The sequence below is a fragment of the Tamandua tetradactyla genome, chromosome 8 (genome assembly GCF_023851605.1).
Source record: "Tamandua tetradactyla isolate mTamTet1 chromosome 8, mTamTet1.pri, whole genome shotgun sequence".
Classification (NCBI taxonomy): Eukaryota; Metazoa; Chordata; class Mammalia; order Pilosa; family Myrmecophagidae; genus Tamandua; species Tamandua tetradactyla.
This window is the reverse complement of record NC_135334.1, coordinates 15,542,680-15,565,994: the sequence shown is the minus strand read 5'-3', so window position 1 is coordinate 15,565,994 and position 23,315 is coordinate 15,542,680. Positions and strand designations below refer to the sequence as shown.

Sequence of the window (23,315 nt, the reverse complement as noted above, 5' to 3'; positions counted from 1 at the left end):
TATTCCCAGAACATAAGGAAGTGCTACATGCTCAACAATTATTTTATTGATTCATTGAATGATGATGGGTAGCTATAGATCTGTTACAAAGTTCTGTTTCTTTTCTTTTGCAGGTGAGTGGAGATGAGCACTAACAACTATACTCAGGTGACCAGCTTTGTCCTTCTCGGTTTCCCCAGTAGCTGCATCCTGCAGTTCCTCTTGTTCCTAGGGTTGATGGTGACCTACATTGTAACAGCCACAGGCAACCTGCTGATCATTGTGCTCAGCTGGTCTGACCGACGCCTGCACACACAGATGTACTTCTTCCTGCGGAACCTATCCTTCCTGGAGCTGTTGCTTGTGTCTGTTGTGGTTCCCAAGATGCTGCTCATCATCCTCACTGGGGATCACACTATATCATTTGCCGGCTGCATCATCCAGTCCTACCTCTACTTCCTCCTGGGCACCACCGACTTCTTCCTCCTGGCTGTCATGTCCCTGGATCGTTACCTGGCAATCTGCCGACCACTCCACTATGAGACCCTCATGACTAGCCATATCTGCTCCAAGCTGGTGCGGGCCTCCTGGCTCTCTGGATTCCTTTGGGTCCTTTGCCCCACCATTCTCATGGCCAGCCTGCCTTTCTGTGGCCCCAATAGCACTGACCACTTCTTTTGTGACAGTTGGCCCTTGCTGAGGCTCTCCTGTGCAGACACCCACCTGCTGGAGCTGGTGGCTTTTGTGCTCTCCACATCAGTGTTGCTGGGCTCTCTGGCAGTGGCCTCAGTTTCCTACACCTGCATTCTTGCCACTGTTCTCAGGGCCCCCACAGCAGCTGAGCGAAGGAAAGCCTTCTCCACTTGTGCCTCCCACCTCACCGTGGTGGTCATCTACTACGGCAGCTCCATCTTTCTCTATATCCGCCTGTCAGATGCCCAGTCAATGCTGCTCAGCAAAGGTGTGTCCATCCTGGGCTGTATCATCACTCCCCTCCTGAACCCGTTCATCTTCAGTCTCCGCAATGAAGTGGTGAAGCAGGCGCTGAGAGATGCCCTGCGGTGGGGCACGCGCTCTGCAGCTAGGAGGCTCTGAGGGCCACAAGTGAAAGAAAATGTACCTATTAGACCCGGAGATACAAAGTTTATTCCATTAAAAAAATGTATTCAAAGTTCAAATCATTCAAGCAAACCCTTTGATTGTCTCAGATGAGAAAAGTACATTCTTCATGAATATGTGGTATGAAATCTGGGAGTAAGCCTTGGTTTTTCTCCCTAAAATCTTCCTTGGATCTTCCACCTCACCACAGAGAAGGCTGATTCAATTGGTCAAATTTCAGAATTCTGGTCAGGACACATTTAGTTTTTGGAGGAATTTCTGGGTTTAAGAATAGGCATAAGCATATCACCTCCATGCAGGGAAGCCATTTCCTCTTCCTCCTCATCTGTGTGCTTAAGCTCCAGTCTCCTGTACCATGTAGCAACCAGGAGATGCTAAAACATGGGGATTGAGATTTGGAGCTTAGACAGGAGTAAGAGGCCTGCAAAGCCTTCCAACTAGTCATAGTGTTGGAAACTCACTGGAACAAACAAAACTCACGGGAACCTCTGGAATGCAATAATAAATGGTTCATTGATTCCTTTTTGCCATAGGACTGTTCTTTATGTGACTACAGCTCTTACAGGAGTCTCATAAAGGAAGAATGATGAGAGCCATGAGATATTTGGATATCTCTAATTCCCAAGTCAAATCTCACCTAATAAATTCCAAATGCAACCATTCCTTTAAAAATATTATTATGTTTCTGAAATGTTTTAGGCACCATGCTAGTCAAGGCCTGGAATAGAGTGAGCCAAAGAGAGACTAGGGTGCAAATTTCAGCAAGACCCACAGAATCAGGATCGTGTAAACGTAGGGTTAGAATGTGCACGAACCTGAGAGTGAGTGCCTCCTTAAATGCTGCACCCTGGGCACTTCTCTTGGTTCCCCTGCCTCATCTCTGATGGTAAGCCTCAAGTATTCAGCAGTAAACAATGCAGACATGGCTCTTAAATTTATTGAGTTTATAGTATCCTGGGGATGAAAGAGGTAAAACAACTAAATGCACATATCAATTCACAGTTGAAATTTGTGTTAAGACTTTTGAGAAAAGAGCTGGGTTTTGTAAGATGGGCTAAAAATGAAACATCCATTTGGATTAACAATCAGGAACACACTTCTGTGTAAAACAACTTTAAGCTGAGACCTGAGAATAAGCAGGAGCTACCCAGGCAAAGAGTAGGAGGAGAACATTCCTAAGAGAGGAAAGAGTATTTGCAAAGTATTGGAGTTAAAGAGGGTTTGAGAGAAAACTTTTCTAACTGGAGAGTTAGAAAAGATGGGACCAGTGGAGTCAGAGAGGTGGGCAAAGCTAGGTTAGACAGGATCTTATCTATCATGTTTAAAAGAACTTTTTTACTTCTTAGAGGCAAGGAAAACCTTTGGAGTTCTTACCAAGGGAGTAATCTAATAAAAATTTTAAGTATCAGCACAGCTTTTGTGGGGACAATTGATTGAAGGAAGATGGAAGTGAGATTTAGATCGATTAGGAAGTATTGCATAGCAGCAGAGAGTTTATGCCAACTATGACATCAGTATTGGCAGTGCAGACTGAGAGAAGTAGACAAACATTATATATTTTGGAGATAATGTTTATAAGATAAACTTTTTTCTTACCCACAGATCTTACAGCTCTTAGTAGGAATAGGCTATTAAAGGGAAACCTTAACAGTTATTAACTACCACATTGGAGAAAGCAGGGGTTCCCTGGGCACAGAGAAGGACACATAGAAAGGGACAGTGAAAGCTTCACAGAGAAAAGCATATCTCACCTGGGACCTGTAGGAGAAGTCTAGGTTAGAAGGGGACGAAGATTGTTTCCTGCAGCACGACTACAATTACAAAGGCTTAGGGGTGTCCTGAGTGTATTTAGGAAACTGAAAGAAGCACAGTAAGATAAGCTGTAAGGCAGAAAAAAAGAAAGATATGATAATGGAAAAGCAAGTGGGAGCCAGTCAATGTAGTTCTCTTGTTGGTATTTTAAGAATCGTGACCTAATAAAAACAGTACTGAACTAGGAAACAGATGTGGGATCTTGTTGCCCCAACTTGCTTGCACTTGAGCAAATCACTTTCTCATTCTTCTTTAGCTTCCATATGATGTAAAATAAAGGTATTGAATTGTGTGGTTTTAGTCTTCTGGGGGATCATAGATTTCTTTGAGACTATTATAAAATCCATAGGCTCTTTCTAAAAAATAATTCCTTTCTGTAAATAAATAAACTTAGCATATGTTTTTAGGTTGTTTATGGAGAACTTAAACTCATTTCAGAAATCCTAAGCTGGATAATTTCCAAAGATCTTTTCGGCTCTAGCAATTTGTGATTCTGTACGATTCTAATGAAACTATTTCATGTCTAGGTCTGTTTAATCACATCTTTGCTACTACATTCTGATAGTCCTGTCACTAGCATTATATTTCAACGGCAATGTAGATAAGTAGATAATTTTAGATAGATAGATAGATAACAGATAGAAGATATAAATGAAAAGTAGATGATGATAGAGATTAGTGAAAAAGAGAGATGTAGCACCTGACTCTGTATATATTAAGAATGCACCAGCGAGGCAAACTCTTCTGAATACTACCGAAAACTTTTCTCCATGCCTCAGTCAAACCATCTGTAGAACCAGAGAAACTCCAGATTTATTAGGCTCTTAAATTCATAAGCTAAAGAGCATAGCCTGTTAACCTGTTCCTAGATTACCTTCTGTGTGGCCCATTGTCCAAAGCTCTCATCACTGTCAATGTCCTTTGGGCCACTTGAGTGGTAAAATTGATTATGGGAACAAAGGCAATTAACTATTTTGTGGGAATAATAAAATAAAGGTAACTATAATTTTAGTGATTGCACTATCAGGTACCAATTCTATCAGGTAATCCTGGAAAATTTTCCTATATTCCTCCCTTAGAAAAAAAAAGGAATGGGCAGATATACTATTATCCATCAATCATCTTTAAAATGTTATCATTTCTACAATTATAAGTCTATTTAAATTATTCAACCTCCTAAATCCCCTTGCAAACAAGGGGCTACTTAAATCCTTAGTTCAGACCTACACTAACACTGAGTAAAACTCATTTCATTCCTAGGTCATTTCAGTACTTTTCCATACCTTCTGCCATTCTACTCTAAGATTTGTTTCCTGTAGGCAGCATATAGAAGGATCCTGTTTTTTAATCCATTCTTCCAGTCTATGTCTTTTGATTGGGGAATTCAGTCCATTAACATTTAGTGTTATTACTGTTTGGGTAATACTTTCCTCTACCATTTTGCCTCTTGTATTATATATATCATATCTGATTTTCCTTCTTTCTACACTCTTCTCCATACTTCTCTCTTCTGTCTTTTCGTATCTGACTCTAGTGCTCCCTTTAGTATTTCTTGCAGAGCTGGTCTCTTGGTCACAAATTCTCTCAGTGACTTTTTGCCTATAAATGTTTTAATTTCTCCTTCATTTTTGAAGGACAATTTTGCTGGATATAGGAGTCTTGGTTGGCAGTTTTTCTCTTTTAGTATTTTAAATATGTCATCCCACTGTCTTCTAGCTTCCATGGTTTCTGCTGAGAAATCTACACATAGTCTTATTGGGTTTCCCTTGTATGTGACAGATTGTTTTTCTCTTGCTGCTTTCAAGATTCTCCCTTTCTCTTTGACCTCTGACATTCTAACTAGTAAGTGTCTTGGAGAACGCCTATTTGGGTCTATTCTCTTTGGGGTGCGCTGCACTTCTTGGATCTGTAATTTTAGGTCTTTCATAAGAGTTGGGAAATTTTCAGTGATAATTTCTTCCATTAGTTTTTCTCCTCCTTTTCCTTTCTCTTCTCCTTCTGGGACACCCACAACACGTATATTTGTGCGCTTCATATTGTCATTCAGTTCCCTGATCCCCTGCTCAAGTTTTTCCATTCTTTTCCCTATAGTTTCTGTTTCTTTTTGGAATTCAGATGTTCCATCCTCCAGTTCACTAATTGTAGCTTCTGTCTCTTTAAATCTACCATTGTAGGTATCCATTGTTTTTTCCATCTTTTCTGCTTTGTCCTTCACTCCCATAAGTTCTGTGATTTGTTTTTTCAGATTTTCTATTTCTTCTTTTTGTTCAGCCCATGTCTTCTTCATGTCCTCCCTCAATTTATTGATTTGGTTTTTGAAGAGGTTTTCCATTTCTATTCGTATATTCAGCATTAGTTGTCTCAGCTCCTGTATCTCATTTGAACTATTGGTTTGTTCCTTTGACTGGGCCATATCTTCAATTTTCTGAGCGTGATCCATTATTTTCTGCTGGTGTCTGGGCATTTGATCAGATTTCCCTGGGTGTGGGACCCAGCTGGTTGAAAGGTTTTTCTGTGAAATCTCTGGGCTCTGTTTTTCTTTTCCTGCCCAGTAGGTGGCGCTCGTGGCGCTCGTCTGTCTGCGGGTCCCACCAGTAAAAGATGCTGTGGCTCCTTTAACTTGCCAATCCAAATCTCGCAGTTGGCCCGGGAGATCGCGCGTGGAGGGGGGGTCGCCGGCCACCGCGGCTTGGGGGAGTACCAGTCCAAATTGCCCAGCTGGCCCGAGACACCAAGCGTGGCGGGAGGGACCCACTATCCAACGTTCCCAGTCGGACCGGAAAGCCACGTGTGTGGAAGGGACCCTGGTCGCCAGCTGCCCTGGCCCGGGAAAGAGCATGCCCCTCGGGTATCTCACCGCAGCGGATTCTCCCTGCCTGTTCAGCTGTTCCAGAATGGGGTACGCTGTCTTTTTGGTCTCTGTCATGGCTCCGGGAGCTGTTTCGTATTGTTTCTGTTTCTTTAGTTGCTGTTCTGGAGGAGGAACTAAGACCCGCACATCTTACTAAGCCGCCATCTTCTCCGGAAGTCCATAGTAAACTTTTAACAAATGTTGTTCAGATCATTATGATGATAATGATGATGATGATGATGACAACATTAAGAAACTCTGAAGAAGAAAGTAATTTGCCAAGGGAATTTCCTTACTCCTTATTGACCGTAAATTCAATTAACATCCTTAAATCAGGACTCAGGGTCCTATGTCTATTTAAGCCTCAGGGTCCCTCCTGTCTTCAGGAAATTTATATTGTTTTGAGCTCCTCAAATATATTTTGTGTTCAAGTAGTGATCGCAGGAAAGAAACACTAGATTTATCACCTCGCTGCATACTTCACTTGGAGATTTCTTGGCAGGGCCAACACATGCTCATCTGGAGAAGGGCCACAAGCTAATCATCATTTCTGCACAGCTCTTGAGGCTTTTTTGTTAGAAGGTACAGAGAAGCAGTTCTATAGCACTCATCTCATGTTCTAACTTGGCTAAAAGTTCAGGTTACCATAACATGACTGAGGTTTAAAACAATAGAAAAGCATGAGAAAATCATTTTATCTCCCTTGTGGATCCTCCCAGGCAGGTTGGTACCCTGACACATCTCTCCGATTCTCAGGACTTGCCTCTGACAATCTGTGGGTTCAGCGCTCTGGAAGACCAAGAAGGTCTTTTTGCCACCTCCGCAGCTTCCTCATGGCCATGATCACATCTTTATTTCTCAGGGTGTAGATGGCAGGATTCAGCATAGGGGTGACCATCGTGTACAGCACAGAGACCATTTTGTCCATGGGGAAGGTCCGAAATGGCCTCACATAGATATAGATGCAAGGCAGAAAGATCAAGGTCACCACAGCAATGTGGGAGGCACAGGTGGATAGGGCCTTGTGGCGGCTCCCCTGGGAATGACTTCGAAGCATGATGAGTAGTGCTGTGTAGGATCCTAGTAGCACCAAAAAGCACATCAGGGTCACCAGGCCATTGTTAGACACCATCAGAAGTTCTAAGACAAATGTATCTGTGCAGGCCAACTTGATCAACTGGGGCACATCACAATAAAAGTTGTCCAACCTGTCAGGCCCACAGAATGGCAGTTGGATAGTCAGTCCCACCTGAACAATGGAGTGAATGAAGCCCCCTGCCCAGGAGGCTGCCACGAGGAGCCCACAGACAGTCCGATTCATAATGAGTGTGTAGCGCAAGGGCTGGGAAATGGCTACATAGCGGTCATAAGCCATGACAGTCAGCAGGAAGATCTTGATGCCACCAATGAAGTGGAAGAAGAAGAGCTGAGCCAGGCAGCTGCCAAAGGAAATGGTGGGGTTACCTGAGAGCAGGTCAACCAGCATCCTAGGTGCTGTGATTGAAGAGTAGCAGAAGTCCAGGAAAGAAAGATTGCCCAACAGAAAGTACATGGTTGTGTGCAGACATGGGTCAGAGGTCACTATGGCCACAATGAGGAGATTTCCAGTTACAGTCATAAGATACACAGCAGAGAAGACAATGAAGAAGAGGTACCAGAGTTCCCATACTTGAGAGAGCCCCAGTAGTATAAAACCCATCACCTGGGAATGGTTTGCTGGATTCATCTGCTTGGTATGACCTGTTAAACAAATTGTTGAGGAAAATATACATGTTCATCATGAGATCCACCATATTTCTCAGAAAGAATTTTCTCTGACCCCTCTTGGGAATGCTCCACTATCTCATTCACCGTAACACAAATACTGTCACATCTATTTACTGTTTAAATTTATAGGGATTTAAACATCAGATTGATACAATCAAATGTCAGGAGCATAAAACTAAGGATAGCACTGATACATCTCATGGCCTATGAGAACTAAAGATAATCAGCCTTCAAGAACTGAGAGATAGGTAAGATTCATAAACTGATAGTAAATTTCAATCCTGCCAGTAACTGTGTAAATGGGAGCAATTCTCTGCAGTTCATTGAGTCTTACTTCCCTCTTATGATATAAACTAGACAAATGTCCTCAAAGTTTCCTCTAATTGAATATTTTACACTATATGGGACCTGAAAAATCTCCCCATAGTAGACATTTAGATTAATTATTATGGAGTGATAGACCTCATACATCTCAAAACAAAAGTGCTGGTTGCCTATCACACCCCTAGAGAAACTATTCAATTGCCTTCTAAGTGAGCTTTATCTTGGATGTATATTATCAGTCCCTATGAGGATGCTAAAGTCATAAGACAAGGGAAAAAGTGAAAAATAGAAAATATTGCCCCTAATCTTTTTAATGGTAGTGAAGAATTACTAGGTTCTCTAAAGTTAGAGAAGAAAATAGGCAGAAGACATACCTTCCTGTTTTGTGGCTCTGGGAAACTCAGAGAAACTACAGCCCTTGGGGAAATATAGAGGTGGACAAATAGAATATTAAAGCACTTCCAAAGAGTTCAACAATATCAATTTATATTTCAGGGACATTACCTAAAGGATAATTTCTTACCCATATAAGGAAGCAGCAAGAAGAGGTCATGAATATTAATTAAAACAAATAAAAGGACATCTAAACACACCTGCCTCAACTCTTGGAAAATTAAAAATAAAAGCATGCTTTTTATATATTTAATTATTTTTTTAATATTAGCAAAGCTCGCTATTTCTAAAAATCCTGAAACTTTTGATTTCTGGTCTGGCATATAACTTAGAAGTTCCCACTCCCCAAAAAAGCTGAAAAATGGAAAATCAATGACTCTAGTTACCCACAAGAGAATTGAGATCACAGAGCAAACTACCACCAGGAAGACTGAAAAAAGGGGCGGATGCAAAGAATCACATCTTACATGGAGCAGAAACAACCTAGACCCAGCATCAGGTATGAATTCTTAAAGGGTGATTGGCTAGACACTGGAGACTGGTTTTGAACTAGCTCAAGAGAAGAAAAGTCCCAGAGGCCAACCCCATCAGTTTTACCTCCAGGAGCCCCACCAGATTTTCACTGTGGTAATCTGAGAAAAACTTTCTTCTACTTCTGGCAAGGGGAGAAGAAAGTAACATTTAAATACTGTTCCATCTTTAAATGGCATTCTATTCTCCTTAACAAATACCTGCCTTCAAGGGAAACTATTTTACTGTACCCTAACCAACATAAGTTTTATCAGAGTCCGGCTGAAATGGAGGAAGAGACCTAAGGCAACCTCTCTCCAGCTTTCGATTTGGAGTAAGGGAAATAGTTAACTCCAGCCTCTTTTAACTGCCTGTCTCACCTAAGAGTTAAAAACAAAAGCTGATAAGCACTAGCGAAGGCCACAGCCAGGGCACAGGCTCACTCAAAGATTGAGACCTAGTCATAGAACTGTGATGTTTCCACCTGAGTAATAGAGGACTACAGTTGAAAAGAGCTTCACAAATCAGACCCTGTTTAAGAAGTCTCTAAGTAAAAATAAGACAAGGGAGACAAAAACAAGGATACCAGAGGAAATTTTAGCCTCTGACATTTACAGCTACATAATACATTAAATACAGTCTAACTCTTAGCCAGATAATCATTAAATGTCATATTAAAGGTCTGTTTGTCTCAGTTCCTTTTACTCAATACATCACATCCTGCTTTCAACAAAAAATCACAAAGCATGCTAAAAGGCAAACAAAATACAAACTGAAAAGAGAAAACAAGCATCTGAATCAGACTCAGTTATGAAACAGATGTCAGGATTACCAGGTAAATTCTACCTATCATTCCAAGAAGAATTAATGCCAATCCTGCTCAAACTCTCCCAAAATTAAAGAGGAGTGAACCCTACATAACTCATTCTATGAAGTCAATATCATCCTAATACCAAAGGCAGATAAACATACTACAAGAAAAGAAACATTCAGACCAATTTCTTAAGTGAATATAGATGCAAAAATCCTCAACAAAATACTTGCAAATTGAATCCAAAGGCATATGAAAGAATTATATACCACGATTTTGTCCTAGGTTTTATCCCAGGTATCAAACATGCTCAACATGAGAAAACCAAGTAATGTAATACCCCACAGTACAAATAAAGAGGAAATACCACATGATCATTTTGATTGACACAGAAAAGGCATTTGACAAAATCCAGCATTTTTTCTTAATATAAAAGACTTCAAAAGAAAGGAATAGAAGGGAACTTCTTCAACATGATAAAGGGAATAGATGAAAAACTCACAGCTAACATTCTACTCATTTGTGAAACTGAAAACTTTCTCTCTAAGAGCTGGAACAAGACAGGGGCACCCACTGTCACCACTGTTATTCAACCTTGTAGTGGAAGTTCTAGCCAGTGGAAAACTAAAAGGCACTGAAGTTGAAAATGAAGAAGCAAAACTTTCACTGTTTGCAAATGACATGATCTAGGTACAAAAAGTCCAGAAAACTACAACAAAGCTACTCAAGCTGATAAATGAATTCAGCAAAGTGGCAGGATACAAGATCAAATTCAAAAATCAGTACTGTTTCTATACACTGGCAACAAGCAATCTGAGGAGGAAATCAAGAAAAAAAATCTATTTACAAGAGCAATTAAAAGATTCAATTATTTAAGAAAAAAATTCAACCAAGTATGTAAAGGAATTGTATACAGAAAACTACAAAACATTGCTGAAAGAAATCAAAGATGACCTAAATAAATGGAAGGATGTTCTGTATTCATGATTTGAAGACTAAATATTATTAAGAAACCAATTCTACCCAAATTGATTTACAGATTCAATGCAGTCCCAATCAAAATTCCAACAGCCTACTTTGCAGAAGTGGAAAAGCCAATTATCAAATTTATTTGGAAGGGTAAGGGGCACTGGATAGCCAAAAACATCCTGAAAAAAGAAGAAAGTAGTTGGTTGGTTCAAACTTCCATATGGCAAAGCTACAGTGGGCAAAACAGCATGGTACTGGCCTAAAGACAGATATATTTTAACTAATGGAATCAAATAAACCCTCACATCTATGGTAATTGATTTTTTTTTTTCCACATAGGCAGGCACCGGGAACCGAACCCAGGTCCTTTGGCATGGCAGGCAAGCATTCTTGCCTGCTGAGCCACCGTGGCCCACCCTAGTCAATTAATTTTTGACAGGGCTCTCAATGCCTCTCAAATGGGAAAGAACCATTTCTTTGACAAATGGTGCTGAGAATACTGGATACCCATACGCAAAAGCATGAAAGAAGACTCCCCCTCTCACACTATATATATACAAATTAACTCAAAATGTATCAAAGGCCTAACTCTAAGAGGTAGGACCATAAAACTCATAGAGGAAAATATAGGGAAGCATCGCCAAGAATCTGTCATAGTCAATGCTCTCTTACACCCAACAGAGAAGCAACGAAAGAGAAAAGATAAACAGGATCTCCTTAAAATTAAATATTTTTGCACTTCAAAGGACTTTGTCAAGAAAGTGAAAAGGAAGTCTGTTCAATGGGAAGAAAATATTTGGAAGGCAAATATCTGATAAGAGTTTCATATCCAGAATATATAAAAAAAATCCTACAACTCAAAAATAAAAAGACAAACAACCCAATTAAAAAATGGGTCAAATACCTGAATAGACATTTTTCCAAAGAAGAAATACAAATGTCTAACAGCACATGAAAAGGCACTCAATATCACTAGCTATGAAATTCAACTTAAAACAGTAATGGGGTATTTCACAACTACTGGAATGACCATTATTTTAAAAAATGAAATACTACAAGTATTGAAGAGGATGTGGAGAATTAGGAACATTCATTCATTGCTGATGGGAGTGTAAAATTGTGCAGCTGCTGTGGAGGAGTCTGGCTCCTCAGGAAGCTAAGTATAGAATTGCCACATGATCCAGCAATTCCCTCACTAGGTATGTATATACAAAGAAGCACTAAAAACAGGAATGCAATCAGATATTTGCACACAGATGTTCATAGCATCATTTTTCACAATTGCTGAAAGACAGAAGCAACCTTAGTGTCTGTGCCTGTCTGAAAGTATTACATACTTTCTTGTATGTAAACTTGTAACTTATTAAATTCTTCCCCCCTTTTTTTCTTGTATGCTATATAGCAGGGCTCACGTTTTATTTTTTTTTTCATGTGAGTATCTTGATATTGGAGCACCATTTGCTGAATTTTTGTTTGTTTGTTTGTTTGTTTTTTCTTTTGTTTGTTTGCCTGTTTGTTTTGGGGAAGTGCATGGTCTGGAAATCAAACTCAAGTCTCCTGCATGGCAGGCGAAAATTCTACCACTGAACAACTCTTGCCCTGCCCCCCTAAATTCTACTTTTTAAAAGCCATTCCAGCTCTTCTATATCACATTCCAGCAGCTTGCAAACTAACACAATGTTCATCAGCTGAGGAATAGAAAAATAAAATGTAGTACATGCATATGATGGAATATTACAGTGGTAAGAAGAAATGAAGTCTTACGAATACAACAACATGGATGAACCTGGAGAACATTATGTTGTGTGAAATAAAGCAGACACAAAAGAACATATATTGTATTATCTCACTAATATGATATATTCATAATAACCAAGCCTATGGAGTTAAATCTAGAATATAGGTTACAAGAGATAGAATGGGGTACAGAATGGGTAGCTGATGCTTAATTTGCACAGAATTTCTATTTAGGTTAGCTGTAAATGTTTGGAAATTGTTTGAGGATGGTAGCATATTCCTGTGAGTGTAATTAACAGTGCTGAATTATGTGTGTGATTGTTATTGAAAAGGGAAGTTTAGAGTTGTGTATGTCACTAAAAGGAAAGCTAGGGGATAAAATATTCATGGGACTTTATAACATAGTGAACCCTGTTTTAGATGATGTCTGTGGTTAATAGTACAAATGTAAGAATGCTCTTTCATGAGCTATAACAAATATACATCATCATTACAAGGTGTTAACAAAGGGTATCATATGGGAAAAACCACCTGTGGACTATGGTTAACACTAATATTTCAATATCCTTTTGCACCAAAGGTACCACACCAATGTTAAGTGTTAATAAAAAGGCAGTATGAGGGGTATAGTATTTTCTTTTTCTGGAGTTAAATAAAAATGTTCTAAAATGATTGTGATGATGGACACACAGTTCTGTGAATATACTGCAGGCCATGGATTGTACACATTGGATTGTATGGTATATGAATATATCACATAAAATTTGCTTTAAGAAAAAACATCTCTGTCCCTAACACTGAACAATTCTTTTGAAATTCACCAAACTACTGCTTCTACAGTCAACCAAGGATTGACAAATGTACTTGAATACAAATAGAAAATCTCTGGTGCTTTCAAATATCACATCTTAATAGAATACTTGTCAATCAAAAAAAAAAAAGACACCTAAAACATTACCACCAAGATACAGCAAGGATCACCAGTACCAGTTTTCTCTGTTCTGAATACATCATAAGCCGCTTCACGCATAGGGAAGTTAAACTTCCTCAACAGGCCCCTATTATGCCCTGATACTTCTTTGAGCACCTGCAGAAAGTCTTTAAAGGGGGCTGCCATTCAGCGTAAATTAATTTACTCCTGAGGAGATGAACTATGAAGAATAGCACACTATTATGGAAAACAGACCACAGTGGGCAAAATTGATTGCCTACCTAGGAAGAAAACAGACCGTTTCTAAGAATAATGAGGAAATAAAAACGCAGTGAAGCATCTATACAAAAGTCTTTAGAATAATGCCATCCAAGTACATTTTGCATAAAAAAGGAAAATTTTTTTACTTCAGATGCTTAGACTACTTCTGCCACTACTTCAGAAACTTAGACAACTTCTGCTTACAAACTACAGTTTGCTATTCAGAAGGCCTTTAACTAGAAAGTTTCATTCAAAAAGAGTTTAAACAAACTGTTCATATAGCATATAGTATACATGTGAAGATATCCCCACAGCTATGTGAATTATTTAAATCTACACATAAACTGCATTTGTTATCATATAGGTATAAAGAATACATCTTTAGTTCATTATTCTAATTAAATTTTCTACATTTACCTTAAAAGGGAAAATGAATAATAAAGCTGGAAAATCTCCAAGTATTTGGAAATTAACACAAGTCCAGAATACATTTCTAAATAACTCATGGTCTCATAAATAAGAAGTCTCAAAAGAAATTTTTTAATATTTTGCACTAAATGGAAATGAAAATGCAACCGGTTCAAAATTTGTGTATGCAGAAAAAGCAATGCTTAGAAGAAAACTCATAGTATTAAATGCATATATAGAAGAAAGATTTAAGTCAATTACCTAAGCTTCCAACTTAAGAAACTAGAGAAAGATGAGTAATTTAACCCTAAAGAACAAAAGAGAATAAATAATTAAGAAAATAGAACATAAATCAGTGAAACTGAAAACAGGAAAACAATAGAGAAGGTCAATAAAACCCAAAGCTAATTTTTTGAAAATATCACTAATATTGATAAAGATATGGCCAAAATACCCAAGAAAAAAGAATGACACAAATTACTAATATCAGAAATGAAAGAAGAACCATCACTACTGACCCACAGATATTAAAGATAATAGGGGGCATAAGGGTAGGTCAGTGGTAGAATTTTTGCTGCCAAGTGGGAGGCCCAGGTTCAATTCCCAGCTCATGTACTTCCCCAAAAAACAAACAAACGAAAAATCAAACAAGCAAAAATCTAACAAATGGTGCTGTGATAGGGGTACTCACAAGGAAAAAGAATGAAAAGTGACTATCACATTATAGCATACCAAAAAAAAAAAAAAGGTAAGAAAGTAATGCTAAGAGTAATTCTTTGCCCACAAATTTGACAAGTCAGAGGAAATGAACCAATCTCTTGAAACACACAGACTGTCAGAACTCACACATGGAGAAATAATAATAATAGGCCTATATATATATATATATATATATTAAATGAATTGAACCAATCATTAATAACCTTCCAAATACAAATCATAAAGCCCAAATGGTTCTACTGGAGGATCCTACCAAAATTTTAAGAAATGATAGAATTGGCCACAATTTCTTCTAGGATATAGAACAAAAGGAACACTTCCTAACTCATTCTATTAAGCCAGTATTATCCTAATACGAAAATCACATATAGACATTACAAGAAAGGAAAACTGTGGAACAATATTTCCCATAAACATGGGTGCAAAATTCCTCAAAAAATATTAGCAAAGCAAAATCAACAATATACAAAAATATTATATACCATAGCAAGTTAATAAAAGATATGCATGCCTGATTTGACTTCTAAAAATCAATCAATGTACTTCACCACATCAACAGGAAAAACCATACGATCATATCGAGGACATAAAAAATTGTTTGCTAGAGTTGAGAGGCTACTCTGGAGGTTGCCCTTACACAAGCTTCAGGTAGACCTTGCTACCTATCATAACCTGCCAACCCTCAACCAGGACCATTCCAACCTGAAGAACAACTAGGGCAATATGTAACATTCCACAAGGGTTCCATGCACTAGAGTAACTTTCCAGAAAGCTACAACCTCCAGATGGGTCCCTGGTGCAGATAAGCCCTGAAACCTAGCCCAGCCTCTTAAACATCAGATAGTTCCATCTCCCTACCCCACATTAGTGACAGACCCTTCCAATATCAAAAACTTAGAATCACCACAGCCCAAACACCCCTAAAGAGAGGGATGGAATGATCTAAGGTGATGGTGGAGTTATACAGAGATGATAGGACTTAACAAATGAATATGAATGCTGAATCATTAAATTGATATCTTTTAGTCTCCAGTATTTTAGAGTAGCTAGACGTAAAAACCTAATATTGTGAAATATAACCCATGTCGAACTCTGAAATATGTTCTACAACTAAGTGTGGTGCTGTGCTTTGAAATTTATGGCTTTTTTGTATATAGGTTATTTTTCACAAAAAAGAAGGAAAAAAAGTCAATTGTGATGATAAAAATATATTTAAACCCTCTAGCCTCCTATATCTGGAAGCTAGAAGGAAAAATATGAGAGGATCATATGGGAGCCCATGACAAACTCTAGGACCTGTTCTGTAACTACTTGTTATAGAGTACTTTGAAAACTACTGCCTTTTTATTTCTTTGCTTTGTATATATGTTATGCTATACAATATAAAAAAGGTTAAAAAAAATCATTTGAGGGCAGTGCAATGGTGGCTCAGTGGCCGAATTCTTGCCTGCCATGCTGGAGACCCAGGTTTGATTCCCAGTGCCTGCCCATGAAAGAAAAAAAGAGTTTTAAAAAACGGACATTCGAGAATAAACTTGAAATATGTCATTGGTAACAGAGTTCAGCAGGAGTTAGAAACAGGGTAAGATAATGGATACTTGGAGCGGAAGGGATACAGACTGTGCAACAGGACTAGATACAAAAACTCAAAAATGGACAGCACAATAACACCTAATTGTAAAGTAATCATGTTAAAACACTGAATGAAGCTGCATCTGAGCTATAGGGGTTTTTTTTTGTTTTTTACTATTATTACTACTTTTATTTCTTTTCTCTATATTAACATTTTATATCTTTTTCTGTTGTGTTGCTAGTTCCTCTAAACCGATGCAAATGTACTAAGAAACGATGATCATGCATCTATGTGATGATGTTAAGAATTACTGAGTGCATATGTAGAACGGTATGATTTCTAAATGTTGTGTTAATTTCTTTTTTTTTTTCTTTCTTTCCGTTAATAAAAAAAAAATCATTTGAAAAAATCAAGCACCCATTCATGACAAATTCTCAGCAAACTAGTAATAAATTTGATAAATAACATCTATAAAACTCCTACAGTTAATATCACACTTAATGATGAATATCTGGATGCCGTTCCCCTAAGATCAAGTAGGTAAGGATGTCTTCTCTCATCATGCCTAATGAATTTTGTACTGGAAATCTTACTGAGTGCAATGAGACGTGAAAAAGAAACCATCCCTAATTTTAAAAAAATTATTAAAAAATATATATAAAATGGAATTTCCACAATTTACAAAGCTTTAGGCACAATGCAACATCTACTTAATAATTATTAAGAATAGAAGGACATATTCTCAATCTTAAAAAAATTGCCTACAAACAACCTACAGCTTAGTTTGTACTTAATGCTGAAATACTGAACACTTTTCCCTGAATCAGGAGCAAAGAAATGATGCTCCTTCTTATTGACATGGAGGAAATAAAAAGCATAAAGATTGGAAGGAAAGATATCAAAATGTATCTATTCATCAAAAACATAATTGCTCAGAAGAAAATGCTAAAAACTAAAACAGCCCTATTAGAATGAATAAATAAAATTTAGCGAGGTCATAGAATATATGGACAATATGAAAAAGGTATTTCCTCAAGAGAAAAGAAAGCACATTTAGAAAGAGATTTGTACAAAACTGTTTTTTAGTTTTATTCCAAATAGACATGACAATCCATATAACCACTGGAGTGGAGGCAAGTTCACTATTCTGTCTTTCAGAAGTAAAGCTCATAAGGGGAAGAAGTATGAGATAAGCCTGGAATATCCTGTTTTATCAGAAAATAAGTGATAAAAGAATGAGTGCATCATATCGATAGTACGTGGAAACCAGCTTGAAAAGGCCCTCATTAGCCCAATCTGAGACAACTTGGCATCAAAATAAATATTGATAATAATGATTGTTACTCCTCCAATAAATTAAGGCTCAATGAGTTCATACAAATATAAAATAAGTAAGTAAAAGGGAAAGCTCTTCTTTATGATATGATGCCAATAATTAAAGTAGGAAAAGAATGATGGAATTAGAATATCATCATTAGATGCTAATATAATGGGTCAACTTTGAGGAGGGACAGGATGATTACATAGTTTCAAAGCATCTACCACAAATTACTTAAATACAAAGGGAAGGATAGCGTATGTACTTTGACAGCAGCTTAACCAAGAGATAAAAGTTATCACCAATTTTACGACAAACCCATAAAATGTGCCTCCTAAGATGATGCACTGAGAAGCAAACAATATCACACTTGTCGTATATTTGCCAAAAAAATTTGCAAAAACTGGATCTATATATCAGAAAAAGTTAGACGACCCCAATAGAGAGACATACTATTTAAAAACAGGCCTGTACTTTTCAAGAGCTCTGACAAGTAAATCCAATGCATTATCTTGAATTTGGTCCTGGACTGATATAGAAGTACGGTAGAAAGAAATACCTATGCATTTGTATAGGTATTTGTGGACTGAGGATTAGATTTCAGTACTGTGTCCTTACTAAATACATGGTTTTATTTAGATGGTGATTAAGAAACAAAATGTCTATTTTCTTAGGAAATACAAACTGAAATATTTAGGGGTAAGAGGGCATAATGTCTCCGAGTTACCCTCAAAAGTCTCATAATAAAAAAACTTGAAAGAGAAAGAGAATGTAAGTTGGGCAAACTGTAAACAGTTGGTGAATTTAGATGTCTATGTACAGAGAATATGAGAGATCTTTGTACTATTCTTAAAATTATTTTCTAAGTATTTATTACATTCAAATAAAAATTTGCTCCCCCACATCCCCAGATGATTCCATTATATAGCCCTGACTGAGAATCTGAGTCTCTTCTGCAAGTGAACACCAGTGGCTTAAATGGTTGAGCATTTAGGAGGACAAAAGCAGGTAGAGACTTAAAAGGTAGAGGAGAGAGGAGTGTAGATGGTTCTCAGGTTACTGAAAATTAGGTTTGGGCACATCTCTGACAACAGTGTCAAAGGTTTCCTAACCCCGTTTTACCCAGATTCCTCCTTTACAAATATGAATGAGTGTTGATATCACTTGAATACTAAAGACTCTGCAATCTGAGAAGTTATTCAATAGTTTATCTTGGACACATTACTTCATCTCTCTAAACCTCTGTTTTCTAAACTATAAAATGAACATATTAGTACCTACATTTTAGGATTGCTGAGTAATTAGATGATAGGCCGTATATAAAATATCAAATACGGATACTAGTACTAAGTAAGGCCTTCAATGAGTAATATAGGTAGGGTAGTGGACAAGACAGCATAGATGCAACCTAGGAGCCTATAAGATGGGTTGGAGGTAGGTAAGATTAGCGTGGTTTGACCATCTTTCCATGTGAGGTCTTTCAAATTTTCTATCTTCCTTCTGGGAACCCCTGCTACAGATTGAATAAATAAGAAATAATAATAATGATAGCTAACAACTATTGTACTTTAAATATTGTGCCATGTACTATGCTAAGAGCTTTGCTTATTTTATCTCACTTGCTCCTCATGATAACTTATGATAGATACTAACATTTCCCATGCTTTATACATAAGGAAATTAATTGAGACACAGAAAATCAGAATAAATTGGCTCAGAATCTGACCTGGGAAATTCCAAAATCAAGAAACAAGGATCACTGATGGACTATGAGATCATTTAAAATGTTATAAATAAATTATTCTTAATGCATATTACTTACAGTATTGTGTGTTTGAAAAATACAAACTAGTTCATTACGCCTGTGAGTTTAGGGATATTATTATTTAATACAAAACTAAAGTAGATTGTCCCATCTTAGTCTACTACAAGCAGTCCACAGGAATTATGGAAAGATACTGGGGCTTGCTCATGAGTATTGTATCATGACTGCCCAGGAGTATGGAAGTTACATGTGGTGTATCTGAGATCATTATATTCCTTGGATTGAAGACAGGCCTCAAATTACTAATAATTTTCCCTCCATTTTCTCAGGGGAAAATGAAGAGCCCAAGGAAGAAAAGACTTCTATTTGTCATATGTGGAGGTCATCAAAGGCTGGCTCAACATCTTATCTTTCAGAAATGAAGCTTGTCAGGGGAAAACACCATCCATGTTCACAGAACATCCAATCAACTTTTTGGTATCTCACTTAAAATATGAACAGAGAGCCACGACTCCATCTTGGGAAAACTTCCAAAAGAGAGAACAAAATAATCAAGCTAAAAAAGGTAAAAATGATATCTCAGATGAAATACATATAACACAGGGAGAAATAAAAACTTTAAAAAAAGAATAATATAGGCAGAGAGAGACAAAAAAATAGCTAAAATTCAAGAAAAGAGTTCTATGGAAAAAAAAAAATCAGCTAACAAGAAAGAACCCTTGAAAAGTGAAAAATTGAAAAGCCAAATAAAAAATTCGGCAGAAGAGCTGGAAAATAAGTCAAGAAAATAGCCTAGAAAATATACAGAATGATGAAAGGAAATACATGAGAGAAAAGACACAAAACTCACAGAAGTAATTATTAGGAAGTCCAATATCTGATTAGAGGGAGTTCAAGAAAGATAGTAGAAAAGAGAGGAAGTGAACAATAAGAAATTATTTTTATGAGGTAAAACAAACAAACAAAATGACCTATAATATAATGCTCCCAGGATTGAAAAGGTTCCCCAAATGTTGAGTACAGTGAATGGAAAGAGACCCACTAAGTCATAATCATGGAAGTTTGGGACACTTTGATTAAAGGAAGGATTTGTAAGGTATCCAAATACTAAAATGTAGGGATTCAAAAAGGACCAAAAACCATAAGGACTTCAGACTTCTTAGCAGCAACACTGGATGCTAGAGCTTACTATGTATTATGTATGGAGAAATTCCCTCAATGTTCAGATAGGAAATGACTTTCATCCTGAAATTTTAGAATAGGCCAAAGTATTATTTAAAGAGGTAGACAGCAACAAAATAATTCCGGCACTCAAAATTGTAGGAACAGTTTTCAGGAACCTACTGGTGGATCTGTTCCAGAAAAGTACTAAACCAAAAAAAGAGGAAAATACAGCAAATCCATTCAAGGCTGTCAATGGCTCTAGAGACCTGCCAGAGCACCTGGGATTGTTGCACAAGATATAGACAAAAACAATCCACTAAGATGAGAACTCCAGTTATACATTTCCAAGTACAGCACACAAGACTCATCAAAAGCCTGGGTCTGTCCTTTAAAGGAGGAACTTCTAGAAGAAATCCAGATTACTAAGCATCCTAAAAAATGCCAACCTGGAAAGTAAAACCCAAATACATGGTTGATTCTCTAAGTATATCTGACAACCAAAGGCTCCTGGACTGTATTCAAAGTGGATAAAGAAAGCTTTTAGTTAGAAATAAGGGAGTGGACAGAGGAATATAATTATATACTTCATTTGTACGTTAATCTAACTGGGCTACTTAAGGAATAGAAGAAGGGCAGAAAATGCAAAGGGATTTGCCTTTAAGAATCTAAAGTATGAGGGTGATCACTCAGACAAGAGCCTTCCTCCCCACTTTCTCCCCATGGAGAGAGAATAATGACCCCCAATGGCTGATCACAGCTGTAGTGCAGCAACACTGAAAGCCAGCAGCACACACGGGAGAGAACGGTCCATCTCTCCCTCATGCTAAGCAGTAGCAGCACAGTTGGTAATAAACTGGAGTCTTAACCACATTCCTACCGCCTCTGCTGAGTTATGGAAACAACATACATCACCCCGACAGAGACATTTTCTCAGGCCCCTTTCCTTTTAAAAGACATTCCATAAAAGGCACCGAACAATGAGTCTGTCAAGGACAAAGTTCAAATGACGACTTTCACTTATATATTTTCCAGAAACTCTTCAAAGCAACAGTGTGAGCAACGACATACACTTTTCAAACAGTCACAGGCAGAGAGGCAGGTCCCTTAAGCATTTGCAATTTGCAGTCTCCAGGGAGAGTATATATACTTTCCTCACCCATGCTTGGCTCCATCATGATCAATCATTCAAGATTGTTTTTTGTATTAGTAGTTGTAATTTAAGGTTGCCACAGAGCTTACCTGGTTCATCTAAATTGCCAAATTTACTGGCATAATGTTTTTTCATCATACACTCATTAATCTCTTAATGTCTGCAGAATTCTTTTTGTTGAGCCAGAAATGTTAAGGAAAAATGAGTCAGTCCCTCTATTAAGGCTAATATTCTCTTTCCTGATAAACAGAATGAGTTGATTTTGAAAAACAATTTACCCATAACTTAAACAGGCATCCATTTCAATAAAATTTTGATGCACAAAAATGGAATGTAAATTAAATAAATAAACAAAATGACAGGATAATTTAAACAAGAGAAATGCTCAGCAAAGCAGCAATTTTGATAATATTTTAACAAACGGAATGGGATTAATAGCATTATTTCTATCATTTGCATATTGTTAAGTTTATCAATCTGACAACAGTCATGATGATTAATGCACCTAATAATACAGCTTCAAAATACATGAAAGAAAACACATTAAAATTAGAAGGAAAAATAAATGATAAATCCAGGTATCAAAATTGTCAAATCAGGTAAACAAGAAGTAGGTATAAATATAGAGAGTTTAAAAAACACAACTAATCAGCTCGAACTAACAACAGATAAAACAAATTTAATTCCCCAAAACAGAAAGTGATATTATTTTCAAATACCTATGTATTATGCCCAAAAATTGCCCACATTATATTAAATCACAGAAAAAAATAGCCATAAATTCCAAGAGGCACAATTTATGTTATGTTATTAGAAATTAGAAGTGAAAAACTCACCAGAACAAGAACTGAAATCTAAACTTAAAATATATATGTAAAATAACAAACTACTAGATATCAAAATTTGCAGACAGTAGGCAAAGCAGTAGAAAAAATTATAGCCATAATTTTATGTACTTGAAAACAAAAAAGGAAAATATATGAATTAAGCACCCAACAAAAGAAGCTGTAAAAGGGAAGGTGTGCAGAGTCCAGGAAGGAAGAATACTTTTCCCACTCCGACACCTCCCTCAAAAGAAAACTATATAGCATCGTGATAAAAACAAAAAGCTATTTCTTTGAATAAAATAATGACAGAGAGACAAATATATCAAAAGCTTAAATAAGATTTAAAGAGCCACAGGTACATATACAGTAGTAGGAGATATCAAAGTAACAAACTATTAAAAAAAAGACTAATATTTTTAAGAACGTTGTGTAGAATTTATACAAATTTTAAAACTTAATGAAATGGATAATTTTCCAGGAAAATACAAGTTAACCAATAATATAGATTTTTAAAATGTGGAAAACATGATTTCCAAATAATAATAAAAGAAATTGAAAACCCATTCAAAGATTATCCCTAAAAAGCACCAGTTGCAAAATATTTCATGGGTAAACTCTGTGAGAATAACAGGCTATAGATTATTTCTATACTGTGGTATCTCCAGAAACTAAAACTATTTTTGTCACACAATAGGGCAGGAACTCAATAAATATTTGCTGAATTAATAAATATTATATTAACTATTAATTAGCAAAGGTAAAGATGTAACAATCTCTATTCTTTTTGATAATGCCAATATAATCCTACTTCCACAATCAGACAAATTTACCACATATCTACTAAAGAGAAAAGAGAAAGCCAATCTCAGCATGAACATAGATGTAAACTCTTAACCAAAATATTGGAAAATCAAATCCAGCAGAGT

At 37.0% G+C, this 23,315-nt stretch overlaps 2 protein-coding genes and 1 pseudogene across 2 annotated transcripts; 1 reads left to right on the top strand and 2 right to left on the bottom strand.

The window, feature by feature from the left end:
• The first annotated feature begins 123 nt into the window (after window positions 1-123).
• LOC143643249 (olfactory receptor 6T1-like) lies at window positions 124-1,074 on the top strand. Its single transcript, XM_077111994.1, has one exon. The coding sequence runs from the start codon at window positions 124-126 to the stop codon at window positions 1,072-1,074; it is 951 nt and encodes a 316-aa protein (XP_076968109.1).
• Window positions 1,075-6,542: 5,468 nt separating this feature from the next.
• LOC143644996 (olfactory receptor 4D5-like) lies at window positions 6,543-7,487 on the bottom strand. The gene has a single exon (XM_077114668.1). It carries the CDS (start codon window positions 7,485-7,487, stop codon window positions 6,543-6,545), a length of 945 nt encoding a protein of 314 aa, XP_076970783.1.
• Window positions 7,488-21,093: 13,606 nt separating this feature from the next.
• On the bottom strand, window positions 21,094-21,280 carry LOC143645441 (small nucleolar RNA U3; annotated as a pseudogene).
• Window positions 21,281-23,315: the final 2,035 nt, after the last annotated feature.